This window comes from Camelus dromedarius, chromosome 31, assembly GCF_036321535.1.
Source record: "Camelus dromedarius isolate mCamDro1 chromosome 31, mCamDro1.pat, whole genome shotgun sequence".
NCBI lineage: Eukaryota > Metazoa > Chordata > Mammalia > Artiodactyla > Camelidae > Camelus > Camelus dromedarius.
The window spans coordinates 19932099-19951871 of NC_087466.1; the positions used below are offsets into that span (position 1 = coordinate 19932099).

Consider the following 19773-nt stretch of genomic DNA (forward strand, 5'->3'; position numbering starts at 1 on the left):
TGACCCGGGACGGCTCACACGAGCACAGGTCTGTCTCTGGGTAAATTCCCGGACCTGGAATTGCGGGACCAGTTTTGACAGATATTGCTAGGGATTGCGTTTCTCTTATTTTGAGTGAGGTTGAATGTCTTTTTGTGTATTTAAGAGCCTTTGAATTTTCATTTTTTTGGGGGTAAACTCTGTTCCTGTACTTTGCCCATTTTCTCCTGGGCTGTTGGTCTTTTTCTTCCTAATTTCCATTGGCTCTTTGTCTGTGATGTGAGAAAAAAGTATTTCCCCAATTTGTCTCTTGGTGTTTGTTTGCTTTGGTCATGCAGAAGTTTTTGTTAAACATAGTTGAACCCATCTGCTCTACAGCTTCTGAACTTGGAATAATAGGTTCTTCCCACTCCAGGGCTTGGGGTCAGGTTCCCACATTCCTGTGAGGGTTTTTTTTTTCTGTATCAAAACTTATTAACATTTTACTGGAAATAACAGGTTTATATACTTCCAGTGACAGTTTTCACATGATTGTTTTTTGTTAATCACTTTGCCTCATTACATAATTCTGTCATAGTGCAAACGTAAACTACCCAGTGCTGCTGAGAAAAAAGGAAATACGGAAACATGATTAGTTATTTTGGAGTGCAGAACATCTATGTTAAAGATCTAGATGGTTCATTATTGAGGTAACATCAGTTTTGAGGGACTGAGTAATTCTCTTGTGGTGTGTATGTGTGCGTGTGTGTGTGGTTTTTAACCTTTAAGTTCTCTGTGTTCCGTTCAGCTGTGGTCCTAGTCGCTGCTTCTCCCCTGTGCCCACGTGCGCTCTGGGCGCCCTCCCCCAGCGTACTCGAGGCGTCAGTGGCATTTGTCCTCCACACGGCTGGCCTCTGCCCCGTCTCTCAGCTTCTGACCGCTGATTTCCTTGTTGAGGGAGCTGTGCCCCTGCTGCTCGGTTCACTGTGTGCTGTCGCCCACGTTCTTCCGTCCTCCCCGCCCTTTTCTTCTTTCTTGTCTCTCCTGTGGCCTTCCATTTCTCCCTGGATTTTTAGTTTTCTTGAAAAAGGGCTGACTTTCGTAGACATAAGCAGCCGATTGAAACATTTTCTGGGGTTGGTGGAAACCAGCTAGTCCCGCTGCATCACGAGTTACCTGCAGGTTGGCTGAAGTCTAGGCGATGCTGTGAGGTTGAATTTGATTGGGGCTCCCAGTGGGCGAGCACGTGGGAGCTGCCCGCCTGCAGACCACCAGACTGACGCCAGCATCTCTGGTCATTTTGGCCATTCTCTGGAGTCCTCACTGGGGCTCATGGGAACAGTGGGCCCTGAGTTCTGCGTTGATAATAGTATGTGTCTCCTGCCTTTGTAATTGAAAGGTAGTTTTTCTGAAAGTAAAATCCTTGGCTCATTTTTTTTTTTTTTTTAATTTTTGCTTTTGTTTTCCATGGGTATCTTGAACATTTTATTCCATTTTGTTCTGGCATAGTGTCTGACAAAAAGCCTGACATTAATCGAATTTTCTTTATAAATCATGTTTTTAAAAAGAAATTAAAATTTTTTGCCTAGGTCCTCAAAGAATTTTTTCTTTAAAGATTAATAATTTTACTACAATATGTCTTGATGTGGCCATTCTGGGAAGGTATTATCAGATACACAGTATGTTCTTTCAATATATAGGTGTTTTTTTTTTAAATTTCTGGAAAGTTCTCCTGAATTATAGTTTTTAGTACTTGTTCTGTTTCTTGTTCTGATTTTCTCCTTCAGGACCTCCTGTTATCTTTAAATTGAACTTTCTTTGCTTATCTTCAGTGTTTGCCACTTTTCCTTGAATCCTTTTTGTCTTTCTTCACTTCTTTTTGATTTGTAAAAATTTCCTTTCTTTTCACCTTCTATTTCTCTTAGTGCATTATTTGGAAAGTTTCTTCACTTTTGATTTCCTTCTGGTTTTGCCTCATTTCTGAGATAATTTTTTTCTTTTCTCCTTCCTGGGCTCTTTTATCTCATTCCTCACTCTAATTCCAATTTGTGGTGCTTTTTCATATCATGTAAAAATTTCCTAATTCTTGTAGTTCGCCTTGAAGTAGCAAGGTAAAGTTTCTTCAATTTTTGTGGGCATGTCTTTCTCACATTTTCTCACCTCATTTTCCGCAGGGATATTATTCTACTGAGTCTTTTTTCTTACTGTATCTTTATATGAGATTTGACCTCCATCCTTCTTTTGATCACTTTTAAATGAAATTAGTTTTCTAAAACATATTATACCTATTCAAGGCAATTCTGTTTCATACATAATGTATTTTTCACATATATGAATATATAAGATCTCAAGGAAATTCTATATCACATATAATGTAAGTACGTCATATTTATATGAAATTAGTTTTATAGAACATTTCTAAGATACTCAAGAAACTTTTAGAACGAAGCAGGTTCAGCATTGCTTTCCTAACTTCGGAGTTTTTTCTTTTAATATTTCTGAGCACCGATCAAAAATATGTTAGCCCCTGGGCCTGTGACTTTCTCTGCCTCTTTCATCGGGACCTCCTCTCTCCCTTTTTTTCTTTGTTTCTGTCCTGCTCAGTTTTGATTATTTTCTTCATGGTCTCTCCTCAGTGTGGGGCTCCATATGGGGACCCTGGCTGGTCTGTTGTGTGGGTTCAGGGGGCTGGATGGCTGTGGCCCTTTCAGACCTCACCTCCATGGACCCCTTGTGCTCACCCACCCTTGGACTGGAGAAAGCCCCTCCCAGCTTTGGCTGCTCTTTGGGGTTGGCCCCGCACACTTCCAGGGAGTGCTTCCTGGCTGCTTTGGGGTCTCTTGTCCTCAGGCCTCTCAAAGGCCGTCTTGCTTCCTCCGCTTCCTCGGGTCTGGAGGCTGTTATCAGGCAGGTCTTGTAATGTTCAGGGTTTGTCCCCAACTGTTTGTATTTGTGATCTGTGGTGACAGAGTTTTGTTACAAATGTTGTCCGGGGGTTTTTGGTTTCTCTATCTAGCTGCCCTGTCTCCTTTGGTGGGGTTTCAGGAGATTCAGAACCATGCCCCAGAACCCCCTTACCTATGTGTGCTTTCAGAAACATAATTTGATTGGAAAATCTCTTTTTCTGGTAATAACCTGTTGTATTTTATTTTGTTTTCCCCCGTTGTAAGTCAGTATACTGTGTTTCAGAAGAATTGTAAACTGAAGAAGTTATGTACGTGATTTTGCCATACTAACGTTGATGTCATGGTTTATTAATGTCTGTTTTTGGTTTTATCAGGTAATATTGTAGCTATCTCTAAATTCCTTTTGAAAAATTTAAAGAGATAAACTGCTAAATGCCAGTTGTATGTTGGTGACCCTGGGACGACTTTTGTAGACTCACACCTGTCACTCCAGCCCCTCTGTCAGGTTCCCGCCCATCAGCCGTGCGGCGCTCTTCCTGCCTGGGGCCCTGGTTCCTCCTGACCCTCCTGCTGTACTTGGACCTCTCGGAGGGTGAGGGGTTCGTCCCCTCGTGGCCCTGCGCAGGGCCTCCTGACCCTCCTGCTGTACTTGGGCCTCTGGGAGGGTGAGGGGTTCGCCCCCTCGTGGCCCTGCGCAGAGCGTTGCCGGAGCAGCAGCCAGGATTTGCTGAAAGAGTAGTAATTCTTTGTTTTCCTTTTTCTTTCTTTCTCTCTCTCTTTTCTTTTCATGTGGAAGAGAGAGAGCGGTGCTGCTCTCCCCTCGTTCATGAACACCATCCCCACAAAAGAAACACCCCCGACCCTGATCCGCACCAACAGATTCACCGAGGGGTTTCAGAACATCGTGGATGCCTACGGAGTTGGGAGCTACCGAGAAGTGAACCCAGGTTGGAAGCCTGAATTTGTGCATCTTTGTATTTTATACCTCACTGCTGCTTTTTTTTTTTTCCGTGTAAGAAAGAATATAATAGATGTTTGGAAAAATGGGCTCACTATTACTGTTTTGTTATTTAGTATAGCGTGTTAGTTTTAACCTGCCAATTCTCTCCTGAGGATTTGGGAGAAAGTCAAGATCCTTGTACATGGTTGTGTTTGAATTAACTAGAATTTTCTGCCTTGGCTGCAAATCAGAAATCTCTTGCTTTTCTTGCAGCTCTCTTCACCATCATCACTTTCCCCTTCTTATTTGCTGTGATGTTTGGAGACCTTGGACATGGCTTTGTGATGTTCTTATTTGCCCTCTTGTTGGTGTTAAATGAAAATCATCCCAGACTAAATCAGTCACAAGAGGTAAAAACCGAAACCCTCCAATGCAAACAGCGCTTCTGGCTTGGCGGCATCAGCAGTGATTATCTTCTGTTTGACTAAAAGAAGAGACATTTTAAAACGTTTAGTTTTTGGCAATAGCCATTAACCCACCTGACTGAGACGTGGCGGGGCGGGGGTGGGTCTGTCATCTGTGAGTTGGGGATGTCCTCTCCGTGAGCCGGCTGTCAGGGCCCCGGGAGGAGCGCCTTTCCCGGTGGCCCTGCTTCGCTCACTGCGCTTTGCTCCTCACAGATCATGCGGATGTTTTTCAACGGCCGCTACATCCTGCTTCTGATGGGGCTGTTCTCAGTGTACACGGGCCTCATTTACAACGACTGCTTTTCCAAGTCTGTCAACCTCTTCGGCTCCAGGTGGAACGTGTCCGCCATGTACAGCTCCAGCCACAGCCCGGAGGAGCGGAGGAAGATGGTGCTTTGGAAGTGAGTGTCCTCCAGCCACGCGGTGGTTTAGGCGGGAAGAGCGTTTCTCCGAAGCTCCCCCCCGCCCCGGAAGTCCTCTCACTCTGCCTTCTGTTACAGTGACAGCGTCGTCAGGCACAACAGGGTTTTGCAGCTGGATCCGAGCATTCCTGGAGTGTTCCAAGGCCCGTATCCTCTTGGCATCGATCCTGTGAGTGTCCTCCCCCCCCCCCCCATCATCTCAGGTTCCTCTGTCATGCCACCTAGTTTTGACTGTCACAGCGGCGTCTCACATTGTTCAGGTGGTTGTCCATGAGGGGGCTGTTGCTCTGGGCGTTTCTGCCTGGATGCCAGTGGCTCCCTGTCATTCCGAGTCAGGCTGAGCTGTCCATTTGGGAATCTAGTGTTGGTGCCCTGCAGAGAGTCGGGGTTCCACTCTGTCCTACTTCCTGACCTGTTGCACTCTAGCGAAAAGATTTCTCTTTTTTGTCTCATTTTATCTTTAGGTTTGGAACTTGGCCACAAATCGTCTCACTTTTCTAAACTCTTTCAAAATGAAAATGTCTGTGATTTTAGGAATTATTCACATGACTTTTGGCGTAATTCTGGGAATATTTAACCACTTGTAAGTATAGATTTTTTTTATTTAAACCTATAATTGTATGCCAAGTTTGGTGTTTTTTCTTTTTTTTTTTCGCTTCTTGATGGTAGACTATATAGGTCTTAAAGGCAGCTAGTATGGTGGTGTATTATATTATGTGATTCTGTTTTGGTAATAAGTTTTTTGGCAGGTACATTGAATCATTTATTCAGAAGTACTTGTTGAGCCCATAGTATGTGCCCGGCACTGTTCTAGGCACTAGGGATTGAGCTGTGAGGAGAACAGAAAAGAGTTTTGCCCTCGTGGAGTTTACATTAAGTGAGGGAGACGTGCAACACATAAATTCATCTTTATTTCCAAGGGTGATTTTTGTCGTGTTCTTTTTCATTTTATAAATCAGAGGACTTTTTGTTTGTTTCTTCGAGCTAGCATATTAAGGGTAAGGAACTGTATGTTCTTTGTCTAACTGGATCTGATCGTGAAACATGTGTCATTTTTTTTGTCCTTACCTCTCTCTTCTTCGTGGGTCTGCCTGAATCACTAGTATGAGTTACATACTGAGACAGATGATCTTATGCTGAGATACGCTTTGTCACAAAGAATTTAAGATTAATTTACTCTACTTTGTATCTTAGTCTAGTCTTGTTCATGGGTTGGTTGATTCTTCTTCTTTTGTTTCCCCCTAGGCATTTCAGGAAGAAGTTCAATATTTACTTGGTTTCCATCCCAGAACTTCTCTTCATGCTCTGCATCTTTGGATACCTTATATTTATGATTGTCTATAAATGGCTGGTTTTTTCATCAGAAACCTCCAGAGTTGCTCCTAGCATTCTGATTGAATTTATTAACATGTTTTTATTCCCGGCCAGTGAAACAAATGGTCTTTACCCAGGGCAGGTGAGTGTTTTTCCGCTCCTAGGAATGAAGAAGGCCTTCTCCTGGTGGCCCTTTGTTTTGATCGGTGGGCTGATGAAAGGTGCCTGCCTCAGGCCTCCACGCCCACAGGGCTTTCTGTTTCTCTGTGTGTTAGTTACCGCGGGGCAGAATGCTGCTCTAGGGGCTCTGGGCAGGCTGAACAGTCCCAACGCACTGCCACTGAGTAGCCGTCAAAATGGTAGGAAGAGAATGTTCCTGGAGGGTTCCCGAGGGCGGTCCATCCCCGCATTGTTCCCGTTTCTCTAAAATCAGTCTCTGACCAAGGCAGGTCATTGGAGAACGGGCCCCTGGCACTAGCCCTCTCCGAAAACGGCTTCTCTGTAGTCGCGTTTGTGTGATGCCGCATACGTCGGCTGTGGGTTTAGGAAATGAAAAGAGCCCCCCTCCCTGGGCAAATACAAGTTAGCTTGCCTTTACTTTATGTTCCTTGCTAATAAACAAAGAGACACGATGCTGGATTTTCACTAGTGTAAGTGCGCCCGTGACGCCGTCAGCACGCCTTTGCACGTTGACCGACTCCCTCCCCTCCCGCCCTGACAGGAGCACGTCCAGAGGCTGCTGCTGGTCGTCACCGCCCTGTCCGTCCCTGTGCTTTTCTTGGGAAAACCACTCTTCTTGCTGTGGCTTCACAACGGGCGCAGCTGCTTTGGGGTCAGCAGGGTGAGTGCGAGTTTGGAGGCATGTTTGTAGATGGTGAGCAGAATCTGTTGGTAGCGATGAAAGGTTTTGTAAAGAAAACGCCTTCCAGACGATCCTGGGCTCTGCTCTAAAAGCCAAAGCCTCCTTTATTGAGAGCCTTTGGTGTCGCCTGTTCTGCAGAAGCTTGATGCAAGGTGCCTGTCGTGTGTGGGCCCCGGCAGCAGGTGCCCCGGGAACGCTGAACTAGTGAGTCCTTCAGTACGGCTGGTCATAATTAAAGCGTTTTTGTTCCTTCTTCTTGCTTCTTGATTTTTTAAAAGTGTTTTTTAAAAAATTTAAATAATATAACTAAATTATGGGAAACATGGAAAATATAGAATAAAGTGCCCTTAAGTTCTCCTACCCAGTTATAACCAGTGTTAACTATTTGTTACGTTTCTTTCCAGACTGTTTTCCTGTTATCTAGTTTCTCATTTTATTTCTTTTATTTAAAAAAATTGTAAAATATACATAACATAAATTTTCCATTTTAACCATTTTTCAGTGCACAGTTTACTGGCATTAGGTACATGCACATTGTTGAAACCATCCCCACCATCCATCTCCAGAACTTTTTCATCTCCTCAAACTGAGACTCTTCACCTGTTAAACACGAACTCCCCAGTTCCTCCCCACTCAGCCTTGGCACCCACCCTTCTACTTCCTGTCTCTATGAATTTGACTCTAGGTACCTCATATATATAAGTGGAATCATATCTGTCCTTTTGTAACTGGCTTATTTCACTTAGCATAATGTCTTCAGGGTTCATCCATGTTGTAGCATGTGTCAGAATTTCCTTCCTTTTCAAGGCTGAATAATATTCCATTGTATGGATAGACCACATTTTGCTTATCAGTTCATCCATGAATGGGCACTTGGGTTGTTTCTGCCTTTTGGCTGTTGTGAATAATGCTGCTGTGAACATGGGTGTATAGATATCTGTTGAAGTCTTTGTTTTCCTTTCTTCTGGGTGTATCCCAGAAATGGAATTGCTGGATCCAATGGTAACTCTACGTTTAATTTTTTGGGGAAGCACCAAATTGCATTCCTCAGTGGCTGCACCATTTTAATACTCCCATCAGCAATACACAAGAATTCCAGTTTCTTCACACCCTAAGCCACACTTTGTGTGTGTGTGTGTGTGTGTAGCCATCCTCATGGGTATGATATGCTCATTTTCTTGTGAAGAACTTTTTTATTCCTAAAGGGCTGAATCGTTAAGAGAAACGAAGGGGCTCTGACTGTGACTTTGTCACGGCCTGTGACTGTGCAGGCACCGACTCTGTGTCCTGTTGGCTATTTTTAGAGTGGTTACACGCTTGTAAGGAAAGACAGCGAGGAAGAAGTTTCTCTGTTGGGAAGCCAAGACATAGAAGGGGGAAGCAACCAGATGGAAGATGGGTGTAGAGAAGTGACGTGTGAGGAGGTAAGTTTCTGTTACTGTCGATGACGTAGGACAAGGAGCCAGGCTCTCATCGAGGTAATCGTCTTGATGGGAGTGATGATAATAGTCTTAAAAAAAAGACCCAAAGCTACAAAACTATTACTCTAAGCTTTTCAGGTGCTGTTCTGGTCATACGGTGTCGTCATAATAGAAGGATTTGGGGGCAACACTTGGTTGCTCTCAGTGTTTCTCACAGTTCTGGAGGCTGGAGGCCCAGGGTCCCCGTGCTGGAGGGTTGGTTTCTCCCGGGGCCTCTCTCCTTGCCTTGTGGACGGCTGCCTCCTTGCCGTGTCCTCATGTGGCCTGTTCACTGTGTTTGCGTGTCAGGTGTCTCTTCCTCCTCTTACAAGGACACCGGTCATATTGGGACAGGCCCCGTCCTTATGACCTCATTTCAGTTTAATGACCTCCTTAAAGGCTTTGTCTCTAAACACGGTCACACCAAGGGTTAGGGCTTCAGCGTATGGATTTTGGGGGTGCACAGGTCAGCCCTCAGGGCTGTGGCCAGGGATCCAGGGTCAGATGGGAGAAGCAGCGGTCCCCCCACTGAAGGAAGCACAGTCCTGGGCAGACGGAGCAGAGCAGCTCTGCCTGTCTGGTCTGCTTTATCTTCTTGGGAACTTTTTTGCCTCTTCGATGAGGACTAAACAAAATTTCTTAGAGTCAACCTTCTGTAATTATTAGGTACTTTAGTGTTTTAGTTTGGGACAGTTAATAATTAACTTTTTAAGATCATAGGAAGACAAAAAGCAGAGCTGGGAAGAGCATGAGCATCTTACCCCATGTCCCGCAGCCTCTCCCTCGGCAGGGACCTGCAGCTTCCCCGGCAGACGTGTGTTAGGAATGCTCTTACCTGTTAGACGCTCACACACACTCATGGCCTCCTCATCTCGGGCTTGGTGGATGTCTGTTTCTTCATAGATGCTTTGTGATTGCGGAGAGCAGCTCAGGAACCTTGTCGAGCTGTCTGAGGGTCGTGGTCACAGCTGCGATCCAGTGCCCTCGGTTTGCATGTGAGACACCGCGGCCTGGGGACGAAGGGCAGGAGCTCTGCCGGCTGTGGGGCTGGTCAGTGGCAGAGCTGTGGGGAGAACTCAGATCTTGTGATTCCCTTTTCCTCACACTCCAGCACATTCTCACTGGGATACCAGAAGCCAGTACTTTGTAATCCTGAAAGTGGAGCAGACTTTTAACTTGTGGACGTATGTGTGTCACCTGCGGGTTCTAACGCATGTCATGTGATCTCTCTCAGTTTAACTTTGGAGAAATATTAATGACCCAAGTCATCCATTCCATCGAGTACTGTCTGGGCTGCATCTCCAACACCGCTTCGTACCTGAGGCTCTGGGCTCTCAGTCTGGCTCACGCACGTAAGTGTTTGCTTCGACCTGCATTTCCCCAACTCTGCCGAGATGCCCCATAGCACCTTGGTCAACTCATGGGGGCACCATGGGGCATCTTAAATTTAGGAGGGAGATAGTGCTGTCTTTCAGATACTGTGTGAACTGGGACTATTAAGTTGTTTGGACTTAACTACCTAATGCACTGATCTGGGCATTTCTCTGGGCTCTAGGGTGCTATGAAAAATCTCACTGGGACTGAGGAGGCTTGGGAGCGCCTGGTTGTGGGCATTTCACACCCTCTGCTCTGACCGTCACTGTTATTTTGTCCCACCCTGCCTTACGAAGTATGACTGTCTAATTATGTCCAGCAAGTCCTAAAACAATACTGATTCATAATTTTGATGGCAGGCATTCCCCCTTTTGCATGGTTCTGATGTTGCACAAATTTCAGTCACCACGGTTTAGTTAAGTAGCACCAGTCCCCCAGCACACGGTTGAAATTTCAGCTATGACAGTACACAACTGTGCGTCGGGGTACAAAGCCCAGTGAGGGTCAGTGCTGATGCGGGGTCACCCACTCAGGCAGTCAGTGGCAGAGTCAGGACTGACGCCCAGCTTCCTGCTGTCTGGCCCGGTGCTGCCCTGGGGCAGAACCACCTGGACCCCCACTTGGGTCCGGCTCTCTCTCTCGGCAGGCCGGGCCTCTGATTCCTCTGAAATGTCAGGTCTTCCTCGGTGTTTGAAGCCATCAAGTTGCTGATTAACTTTCACACGAGAAGCAGATTACATCTATATTATGTGGGTGTGTATTTATCTTAGGGAGAACAATTCAGAATTGTCAGGAGGAAGCCCCCTCCCTAGCTAGCCGAGCTGACTCACTGAATGTAGGCGGGAGTGACCTCTGCAGAGTGATCCCTTGCAGAGCTATCTGATGTCCTGTGGGCCATGCTGATGCGCATCGGCCTCCGAGTGGACACGACTCACGGGGTCTTGCTGCTGCTCCCGATGACGGCCCTCTTTGCAGTTTTGACAGTTTTCATCCTTTTGATGATGGAAGGACTTTCTGCATTTCTTCACGCCATACGCCTCCACTGGTGAGTTTGGAGTTCAGCTTTGGAACTGCTATTTAAAAAAAATCAACCCTTCCCCATGTATATATACATAGAATAGCTCCAAAGCTTTGTATGTGTGTGTGTAATAATGATACATGCATAACTTAGGCTAGTTCTTCCCTTCCCAGTGTTGGAGTCTGTATGCAGATCCCCTGAGTTAAAATTGAATTTGGTTCTGAACTGTTGTCACCGACATGTAAAAGCAAGTTTATGCTCGCCGAGTAATTGTGTGTATGTCATACTTTCGACTCACTTTGGTTCTGACATTGTTTTCCCTTATTGTGGAATACTTCCTTCATATTTCTTGGTGTTTCACAGTATCCATCAGATTACTTGTCTGTGTATCCAGTTACTGAGACGGGGAGAGGTTCCTGATGCTTGTGTGTATGTCCACAGCCTGGGAGGTGGGGTGGGATGTCGCTGTTTCCCTCATGAGGAAGCCACCACAGGGCCGGGCATGTGTGTGGATTTTATCTATGTAAAAGTATTTGTGCCAAGAGCACATACGGAATGAAGGAATTTCAGAAGCACAGGAACTTTTTTTTAAACTTCTAAATGTTGTCTTAAGAAATATGGGACATGCTATTCACAACCTGTTATTAATACATGGGATTTTTTTTTCTCCTTTTTTTTAGGGTAGAATTTCAGAACAAGTTCTACGTTGGTGCAGGCACCAAATTTGTTCCTTTCTCATTCAGATTACTGTCTTCGAAGTTCAGTGACGACGTGGCATGATCAGATTTCTGTATCCAGCAAGCTTTCAGATATCATGTTGCAGAATTTCACTTCTGTTAAATTGACAGTAGGAAGAACTCCATCTTCATTGATTGCCTTATGAGCTAGCCAGACGATTCCGTGAGCTATACCTCTTCCTCTTACGTGAGAGATTTTGTGAAGTTTGTCAGTTTCAGATACATAAATTTCTTTCAGTTTTTATGAAGAGCAAATGTAAGTTAATGCCAAAAGTTACGTTAAAAGTTATTTTTAAAAATACAGGCTTCGGGGAGAGAAGCCAATTTGGAATGGCTAATTGAAGATGGTCTTAGATACTTGATTCCTTTTCACATTATTAAAAAAAAAACAGAGTTATACTGTCACCTGAAGTTGTCAGAGAAATATTTTCTAATAGCTGAAATTAAGTAGTTTTTTAAAAAATTTGATGGTGGATAATCAAAAAGGTTCACATCTATTTTGCCTGACTAAAAGTATGCAGACTTTTTAAATTGTATGCTATCTAGAATTGCAAGTAGAATTGTTTCTACAATTTTGTCTTGTTTTAATAATTGGAGAAAATGGGATAAAATAACATAGAACAAATGGTTATCCCACTTCATATTTTTTTAAAGACCCTTACCCTGTTATACTGACATAAAACCAATTATGATAATTGTATGTTTGGGAAGATAAACTGTGTACTGAGCCTTAAAACCCAGTGTTACTGTACAACATGTAATATGGATATGATTTGAACTTAGTGACCAGCTTGGCTAGTGTTACTGAACCAAAAGGGGTTTATACTGAGTGAAGGAGAGGTTAAAAAAAAGTAGTATTTTGTATATTTTTATAATAAAATGTAAATTAAGATATTTTACCATGAAGAGATTGCACCTGTCCTTGAGAACAGTATAATTATATGGTTTCCCTTTCAGACTAATTCTAAATAAAAGTCTGATAAAGGCATTTGAACTTTTAAAAACTTTAGTTCAGTTGAAAACCAATTCTTACTAAGCCATTAATTTATAACCTTTAGTTTAAATTCATCTTTTCACTTGAGTCAATCCTACTGAACATTTTGACCTATTCTCTGTTCTGATAAATTATGTTCATTTTTCATATTTTACTATAATTGGTTTTAGATAATTATTTTTAAAAAGAAATTATTTTTACTTTCCTGACAATGTTGAGTAACACGCATGAAAAGGCTGCTTGTCCCCCTACCGCTCCACCCTGGCTGGTGGTGGGACTTGGGGCTTTCATTACAGGCTAAGATCATGAGGCCCTGAGTTTAAGCTTGTCTTTTCAGGTAATTTCAAGGCCTATTTGCTGAGAGGCGTGAGCTCAACATCATGACATAACTGTGACTCTGACATCAAACCTTTTTAATTGTAGTAAAGACTCCATGCTACTTCTCCATGAGATGTTAACCCAAAGCTAGTTTGGGATTACTGGGTTTTGTCCTTTGTGTTAAAATTTCAAGCATAAAACAATGCTGGTGAAACTCTTGAAAATGATTCTGCCCTCAGAGTTAAGTTTCCCCAGAAAGGTGTAATGTTGGATGCTTTTGTTGGGTGAATAATGCCTTCCAGGCAAACTTGTCCCTCATAATTTCCTATTTTTATTACTTTACTCCAAGGGTCTGTTGTAATAAAATGGTAACTAATTTATCCCTAGGAAACCCATAATCTCACTGCTGACTAGTAAACAAGAGGCATACAGTATCTGCTAGAATTTTTTACTGCCCCTGCTGGAAATTGTCACGGGGGACACTTTTTAATTCCAGTTAACGCCTCCATCAGGGTATAGAACAGAGTGAAGGGTCATTTTTCAATTGAAAACTATGTAGTGGTTATGTAGGATGTAATGACATAAAAGACGAATTATTAGCCCTAACTTTAGTGAAAGAATTCTCTAGAATTATAGTTTGATGGTATATTTTAGGCACCAGGGTGAATTTTCTTTCTCTATAAAGCTCCTGGTTCCGAGGTCATGTTACCAGAGCAGTTGCTCTGTTTTGTTTGTAAGCTGTTTGGTAGAACTGTTGTACATTCAACTTTTAAGATATAACCTCATTCCCTTGATAGCAAATATGCAGAGGGAAAATGGTCAGTTGTCTGGATGATGCTAAATATCTGTTTATTTTCCTAACTCAAAATGTCACAACTGTCACGTTTCCCAGTTTTCATTCACGTGTTCAGCCTCAAATAAAAGTCCAAGGAATTTCTTCAGTAAAGCAGAGTTTGATTTCACCCCGCAAGGGCGATGAAGGTCCTTTTGGTGATGTGATGGTGGTCAGTTAAGGAGTGCAGAGGGTGTTTCATGAGGCTCGCACAGAGCCGGAGGACTGGCCTCTCATGAACTTTGAGGAGACTCACCTTTCACTGAATGTCACTCTGTCCTCATTTCTGGAGTGTGTGTTTTATAACAACATTATGGTCTCAGTTTTCCTTCTGCAGTAGTTTAATAAGGCGTAGACCAAATACAGCATAGGTAACTCTTATGTTTACAAATTTAAGAATTAAATATTCAGACATTTTAGGGCCTGATTGATTTTAGAAAACAGAAACAAGAAATAACTTCTACAACTCTTCTACGGTCTGCTTTTAAAAGCAACTTTCTTTATTAAAAATATAAAGCCAGGTTTGCTTGCATGCCATCTGGTGTATCTCCAGCAAAGTTATTAAGAAATCCTAATTCAAGCTGATGAAAATCAAGACATTTTGGAGTAATAATTTTACAAGAGCCAGGCCACTGATGCTGAACTTTGGTTTAGAATTTTGAGAAACATGTAGAACATTCCACTTGTTCCTTGTTGGGGAAATCCAGTAAGAAGGCTGGGTTCTTAGGATCAGCCTAGTAATCCAAGGGCTCAACTGAGGGAAACAACAGTGAACAAGTTAAAGATCCACAAATGCATGAAAGGACAAACCTGCATCTTCCTATCAGTATTGAACTTCCTTTTACTAATGAGAAATAAATACATCTCTATTTTTGAAACGTGGGCGTTTTGTTTTATTATACCTTGGCGTTGCCAGAAAGCCGAAGCGCTGGGCTCCTTCTCTGATCCTGCACACCAGTGTCCCTTATTGGGGCTCCCCCCTCCCTGATTCTGGTATACCAGAAGGAACTTGCCCCTACTTGGAAATCTTCCAATGCCTTGCTTTTCTGACGCCCCTTGATCCATAGTGACCGAGGGCTCAGACTATAGCCCTTCCTCGCGTTCAACTTGCCTCTACCACCTCCCAGATACTGTGACTTTGTCACCCCTCTTGCCACTTTCCTTATCGACAAAACGGGCAGGACGCTCCCAGATAGGGTGGTGGTGGGAATCACAGGAGGCCTTGCGCACCCAGCACTTACAGGGCTCCTGGCGCACCACGAGGTCAGCTGTAGGCCGCCCTGGGTCAAGGCATCTGAGTCCCCCACGCCTTTGTCCCCGTCCCGGGGGCTTGCGTGAGGCCGCCCTGCCTACCTTGGTCCTCCCAGGAGGAAGGGGGCGCCCTCGGGGGAAAAGAGCCCCGGCCCCACTCGGCGCGCAGGCTGGGGCGCCCCGGGCCCTCCCCAGGGGCTCCGCGCCACCCGCGGGTTCGCGCGGCTGCGGGCGCGGGGCCCGTGGGCAGGCGCCCAGTGGACGACGCGCCCCGCGCCTGCGGCGGCCGTTGCCGGGGCGCCCGTTGCTAGGGGCGCCGTCGCCACGGACGCCTGCCCGGCGCTCGGCCCCCTGAGCCCGGCGCTGCCCGCCCTGCCGCGCCATGGACGACCTGCGGGTGCTGTGGATGCGCGACCGCGTCTACAACGCCTTCGGCCTCAGAGACCCTCAGCTCTTCGAGGAGCTGCTGAACCGCAACGACGGCGAGGTCGAGGAACTCATCCTGCACTTCCTCAACCAGAGCAGCGACGAGGAGGGCGCCTCGACTCTCTTCTTCTACCGCAAGGTGGTGCCCGAGGAGGTGGAGGTGGAGATCGGTGAGCTCCGCGGCCGCCCTCCCGCCGCGCCCCTCCTGTCCTGTTCCCTCCCCGCGGGGAACGCGAGACCCCAGCCCACCCGCCAACCTTGGCCTCCAGTGCAGTCCGGAAGTGTTTATCGTCGCCCACCGCGTGCAGGCACTGTCCAGGCACTGGATGAACTGGGCAGGCGCTCACAGCCCACTTGGAAAGTCCGACCTTGAATAAATAATCACAGCAAACACTTAATTAGCTCTTACTCTGTACCAGGTACAGTTCCAAACGCTTACATCAACTTGTTAATCCCATGAAGTGGATGTATTGTTACCCCCATTTTACAGATGAGCAAACTGACACAGAGAGGGTTAAATGGCTCACCCGCAAGGGTAACATAGTCAGTAAAGACTCGGAAGAGTCTGCGTCACTGTCCAATGAAGTGCAACAGACGGACAGAGAAATGGCTCTGGGTCTGAGAGGGACACTTCATCCTCACTCTCCCCGATGGTGGCAGGGTCTCCCCGGGTGGAGAAGAGCACCCCTTCCTGACTTTCCAGGCCCCTGACGACATGGTATTGTCAAGTAACGCCAAAACAAAGGTTTAAAATATCACAGTGGATTTTAAATGTTTACGTTGAACATTTTAGCATTTCAGATAAAAATGACAGTGACTGGATGCTCAGGACCCTCAGTGGAGGTGGCTAGTCCAGCCCAGGGATACAGAGAGGGCCTGGGGTGCAGGTGGGAAGACAGGACAGGGTGCAGGGACACTCAGAAAGGTGCCTGTTGGGGAAGGAGTCCGGGAAACAGGCCAGTTCTCTCCCAGCAGGAGCACTGGGTCAGCACAGTTGTCTGGGAAGGCGTTTGTGTGGTGTGAGCCGTCAGTATCAGCCCCCGGTGCTAGTCTCGCGGCATCTTCATGAGGCTTCTGGATCCCCTAGGGCCTTTCACGGGGTGGGATGGTGGTGCCAGGCAGAACTTCTTTTTTTCCTTAAAAAGTAGTAGGCACATTCATTTATTTTAAATACACATCCTTGGCACAAAATAATACACATGTTCATTGTAAAACAATACAAACCCACAAATAACAATAACAAATTGCAAATGACACCCAGAGAGATGACCTTCATAACATTTTGAACTCTAGCATTCTAGTTTTTTCTTTTTCTTTTTTCCCCCTTTTTTTCCCTTAACAGAGGCACTAGGCAGGGAAGGGTATAGCTCAGTGGTAGAGTATATTTCTAGCATGCAGGAGGTCCTGGGTTCAATCCCCACTAACTCCATTAATAAATAAACCTGATTACCTTCCCCCCCACCAAATAAATAAATTAAAAAAAAACACAAAACACAGTATTGGGGATTGAACCCAGACCTCCTGCATGCCAAGCACGTGCTCTCCCACTGAGCTATACCCTCCAACCCTCTCTAGTTTTTTTATGGTTTCCCCTCTGACAGACCTTTGGACTCAGAAGTTACATTACAATAGAACCTTGAATTTTTTTTAAAGTTTATTTATTTAATTAATTAAATTTTTGGTGGTGGGAGGTAATTAGGATTATTTAATAGTTATTTATTCTGAGAGGAGGTACTGGGGATTGAACCCAAGACCTCATGCATGCTAAGCATTGGCTCTACCACTTGAGCTATACCCTCCCCCTAACAATAGGACCTTGAATTTAGACTCTATCCTTATCGCCAAGTGAAACTGTGGGTACAAAGATACACTAACAGGACTGACCATTTTACACGTACCAAACTTCAGTAACCCTGGTTTTGTATATTTAAAAAATACATATATATATACCAAGGCCCTAAGAATGGATGTGGCTTGGACTTCTTGCGACCTCTGAAGGCTTCCCTTAGCAGTTCGGTGGCTGTTTTCTGTGCTGTGTATACTAACACGTGTGTAGCCCAATAGTTTCACTTAATTCCTCCAAAGCGAGCTTGGAAATCCCCTGAGGGCTGTGTCTGGTTCAGGTCTGTCCCTACACCCTCCTCCCCCCATTCTTCCCTCCTTTTCTGGCTCTTCTCACTGTCACCACACCAGGAGGATGCCAACGTGTTCCTTGCTAAGGATGCTGTCCCTGGAAACTCAAAGCTGCCGATCCTGGAGGCACCAGAATGAGGTTGGGTGTTGGGTTCTGAACAGAGGTGGGGAGAGGGGACCTCCTCCCCAGCTCCGTGTGTCACATTGTCACTTACCGTCTGCTCAGTAAGGCTCACGAGGACACTTGGACAGTTTTACTGGATCCTTGTTGGGGTCTCTGGTGTGTCCAAGGGACCTGGAGTGGGGCCAGTGCGTGTTCCTTCATCCCTCTTTCCTATTTCTGCCCCTCTGCTGGTAAAGACTTCTCTCTGCTCTGGTTAAAAATGACACAGATGGAGACAAATAGGGAGGGTGGTTGCGAGGAAAGAGCGGTGTCCAGACTAGCTGCAGCCAGAACAGGTGCTGTTCTCGGATGTAAGCACGTGTTGTTTCTTGAAATAACAAAATGGAATCACACTGTATATATCACTTAATAACTTGCTTACATTTTTACACAGTGATTTTTTAAAAAATTGCAAAATCACACAGTAGTTAAAAAATTGCACAATATTAAGACATTAATACTTCCAGGAAGTATTATTGGAAGATGTTCTCTTAAAAGTTCACATAATATAGAATTCGGAAACATAGAAAGTAAAAAGTGAGAAAGCAATTCTTCACTCTCCCCTAAGCCCTGCTCCTATTTGTAGCCGCTGTTGGTGGTTTGGTGTATATCCTGCCAGGTCTTTTTCAAAATCAACCGATCTGTTTATCTATCTGTCTGTCTGCCTACCTATCTATCTATCTGTCTGTCTATCTGTCTTCTGTCTATCTGTCGGTCTGTCTATGTGTCTATCATCATCATCATACAGATCTACATAACTTTGTAGATTTTAAGTCCATAGATGTACCATGTTTTATTTATCCACTTCCTAATGAATGGACATTTATCCTTCCACAGTATTTTATTTTACAAACAACGTAACAATGTGCATCTACCTTTGTACACTCTCTGTATTTCTGTGGAATAGATTTATAAGAGTGGAACAGCGGGTTGAGTGGGTGTGTGCAAGGATGTCTCCAGTGACACCTGTGTGACTGCGTGTTGGTTCGCAAGCCACCCCAGTACACGGAGGGCGAGGAGGGACAGAGCACAGGGGCGGCCACTCCAGATCGGTAGGTGGCGCTTTTAACAGGCAGGGAACTTGCATCAAGGCCTGTCTTGGGCGCCGTGGGGCGCGGTCCCCGCCCGCCCGCCCACCGCCATCTTCGTTTGCAGAGCAGCCTTCGTGGGGTGCAGGCACCCACACCGTCGGAGGGCTCAACCACACCTGCTCTCTCCGGGTGTGTCCGTGCGACGGCTCCCACGGTGGGCAGGAGGGCAGGGAGACTTCCCAAGGACAGGGCAGCGCGAGGGGAGCACCTCGAGGGGCAGCCAGCGGGCTCGTCCTCTCCATGACCTCCTCCAACAGCCCGAAATATGCGCGATTCTCCCGGGCCACGTCCCGACCCCCAGCGCCAAGGAGAGCAGGGATGTCCCGCGTGTCAGGCCAGGAAACAATTATGCTCTATTTTTTTCTTTCTTTTTATGTGGCTCTGCAGACGGCGAGATTCCTGCCTGGTCAGAGGGGGAAGAGGAGGAAGAAGAGACTGAACCACGAAGAACAGAGAGGGCGGACAGAGCATCAGGTGGGGCCTGGGCGCGGCGCCGGGGGCGAGCGGAGCTGGGGGCGTTCACCCGGAGGTGGGGTCCGCTTGCCCCGACGACAATCAGTTTCTCCTGTTTCCTTTTAAGAAGCTCAGGCTTGGTATGAAGGACAAGGAGAAGGTGCTGGATGTGAATAGGCTTGTTATGAGTTACCCGGAGCTCCCATCACCAAAGACCACAGACTGAGTGGCTTAGAAGCACAGCGGTGTCTTCTCTCACAGTTCTGGAGGGTGACACCCAAAATCAAGGTGTCAGCAGGGCTGTGTCCCCTCCGAAAGCCCTGCTGGGGGGATCCGTCCAGGCCTCTCCCAGCTTCTGGTGTTTGCCAGCAGTCCTTGACATTCTTTGGCTTGTAGACACATCCCTCCAGTCTCTGCCCCTGCCGGCACGTGGCTGTCTTTGTGTGTGTGTCTGAACCTCCTCCTTTCTCTTACAAAGACACCAGCCATTGGATTCAGGGACCACCCTCTCCAGCACGACCTCGTCCTAGCTAACTACTTCCAAATACGGTCACATTCTGAGGTTCTGGGTGGGCATGACCTGGGGAGGGGGAGCAGTGCTCCACCCGGTACAGCCGTGACGGCAAGACAGCCAGTCTGGTACAGGCAGTGTCT

At 45.9% G+C, this 19773-nt stretch overlaps 2 protein-coding genes across 4 annotated transcripts in view; both read left to right on the plus strand.

Moving 5' to 3' along the window:
* Positions 1 to 14480, plus strand: part of ATP6V0A2 (ATPase H+ transporting V0 subunit a2) — a 29900-nt gene extending 15420 nt beyond the window's left edge. Inside the window, exons 10-20 of one of the 3 annotated variants that reach the window (XM_010986344.3) lie at positions 3661 to 3811; positions 4078 to 4214; positions 4485 to 4672; positions 4772 to 4862; positions 5158 to 5276; positions 5939 to 6149; positions 6729 to 6848; positions 8174 to 8293; positions 9564 to 9681; positions 10577 to 10748; positions 11402 to 14480. In XM_010986344.3, the coding sequence (XP_010984646.3) occupies positions 3661 to 3811; positions 4078 to 4214; positions 4485 to 4672; positions 4772 to 4862; positions 5158 to 5276; positions 5939 to 6149; positions 6729 to 6848; positions 8174 to 8293; positions 9564 to 9681; positions 10577 to 10748; positions 11402 to 11501 (1527 nt within the window). In that variant the 3' untranslated portion in view covers positions 11502 to 14480. The remainder of the gene's footprint in view (positions 1 to 3660; positions 3812 to 4077; positions 4215 to 4484; positions 4673 to 4771; positions 4863 to 5157; positions 5277 to 5938; positions 6150 to 6728; positions 6849 to 8173; positions 8294 to 9563; positions 9682 to 10576; positions 10749 to 11401) is intronic. The other 2 variants (XM_031442529.2, XM_064481292.1) reach the window with 2 other exon arrangements.
* Positions 14481 to 15213: 733 nt separating this feature from the next.
* Positions 15214 to 19773, plus strand: part of DNAH10 (dynein axonemal heavy chain 10) — a 120660-nt gene continuing 116100 nt past the window's right edge. The window contains exons 1-2 of the mRNA XM_031442542.2: positions 15214 to 15449; positions 19054 to 19140. Of these exons, the coding sequence (XP_031298402.2) occupies positions 15236 to 15449; positions 19054 to 19140 (301 nt within the window). The 5' untranslated portion in view covers positions 15214 to 15235. The remainder of the gene's footprint in view (positions 15450 to 19053; positions 19141 to 19773) is intronic.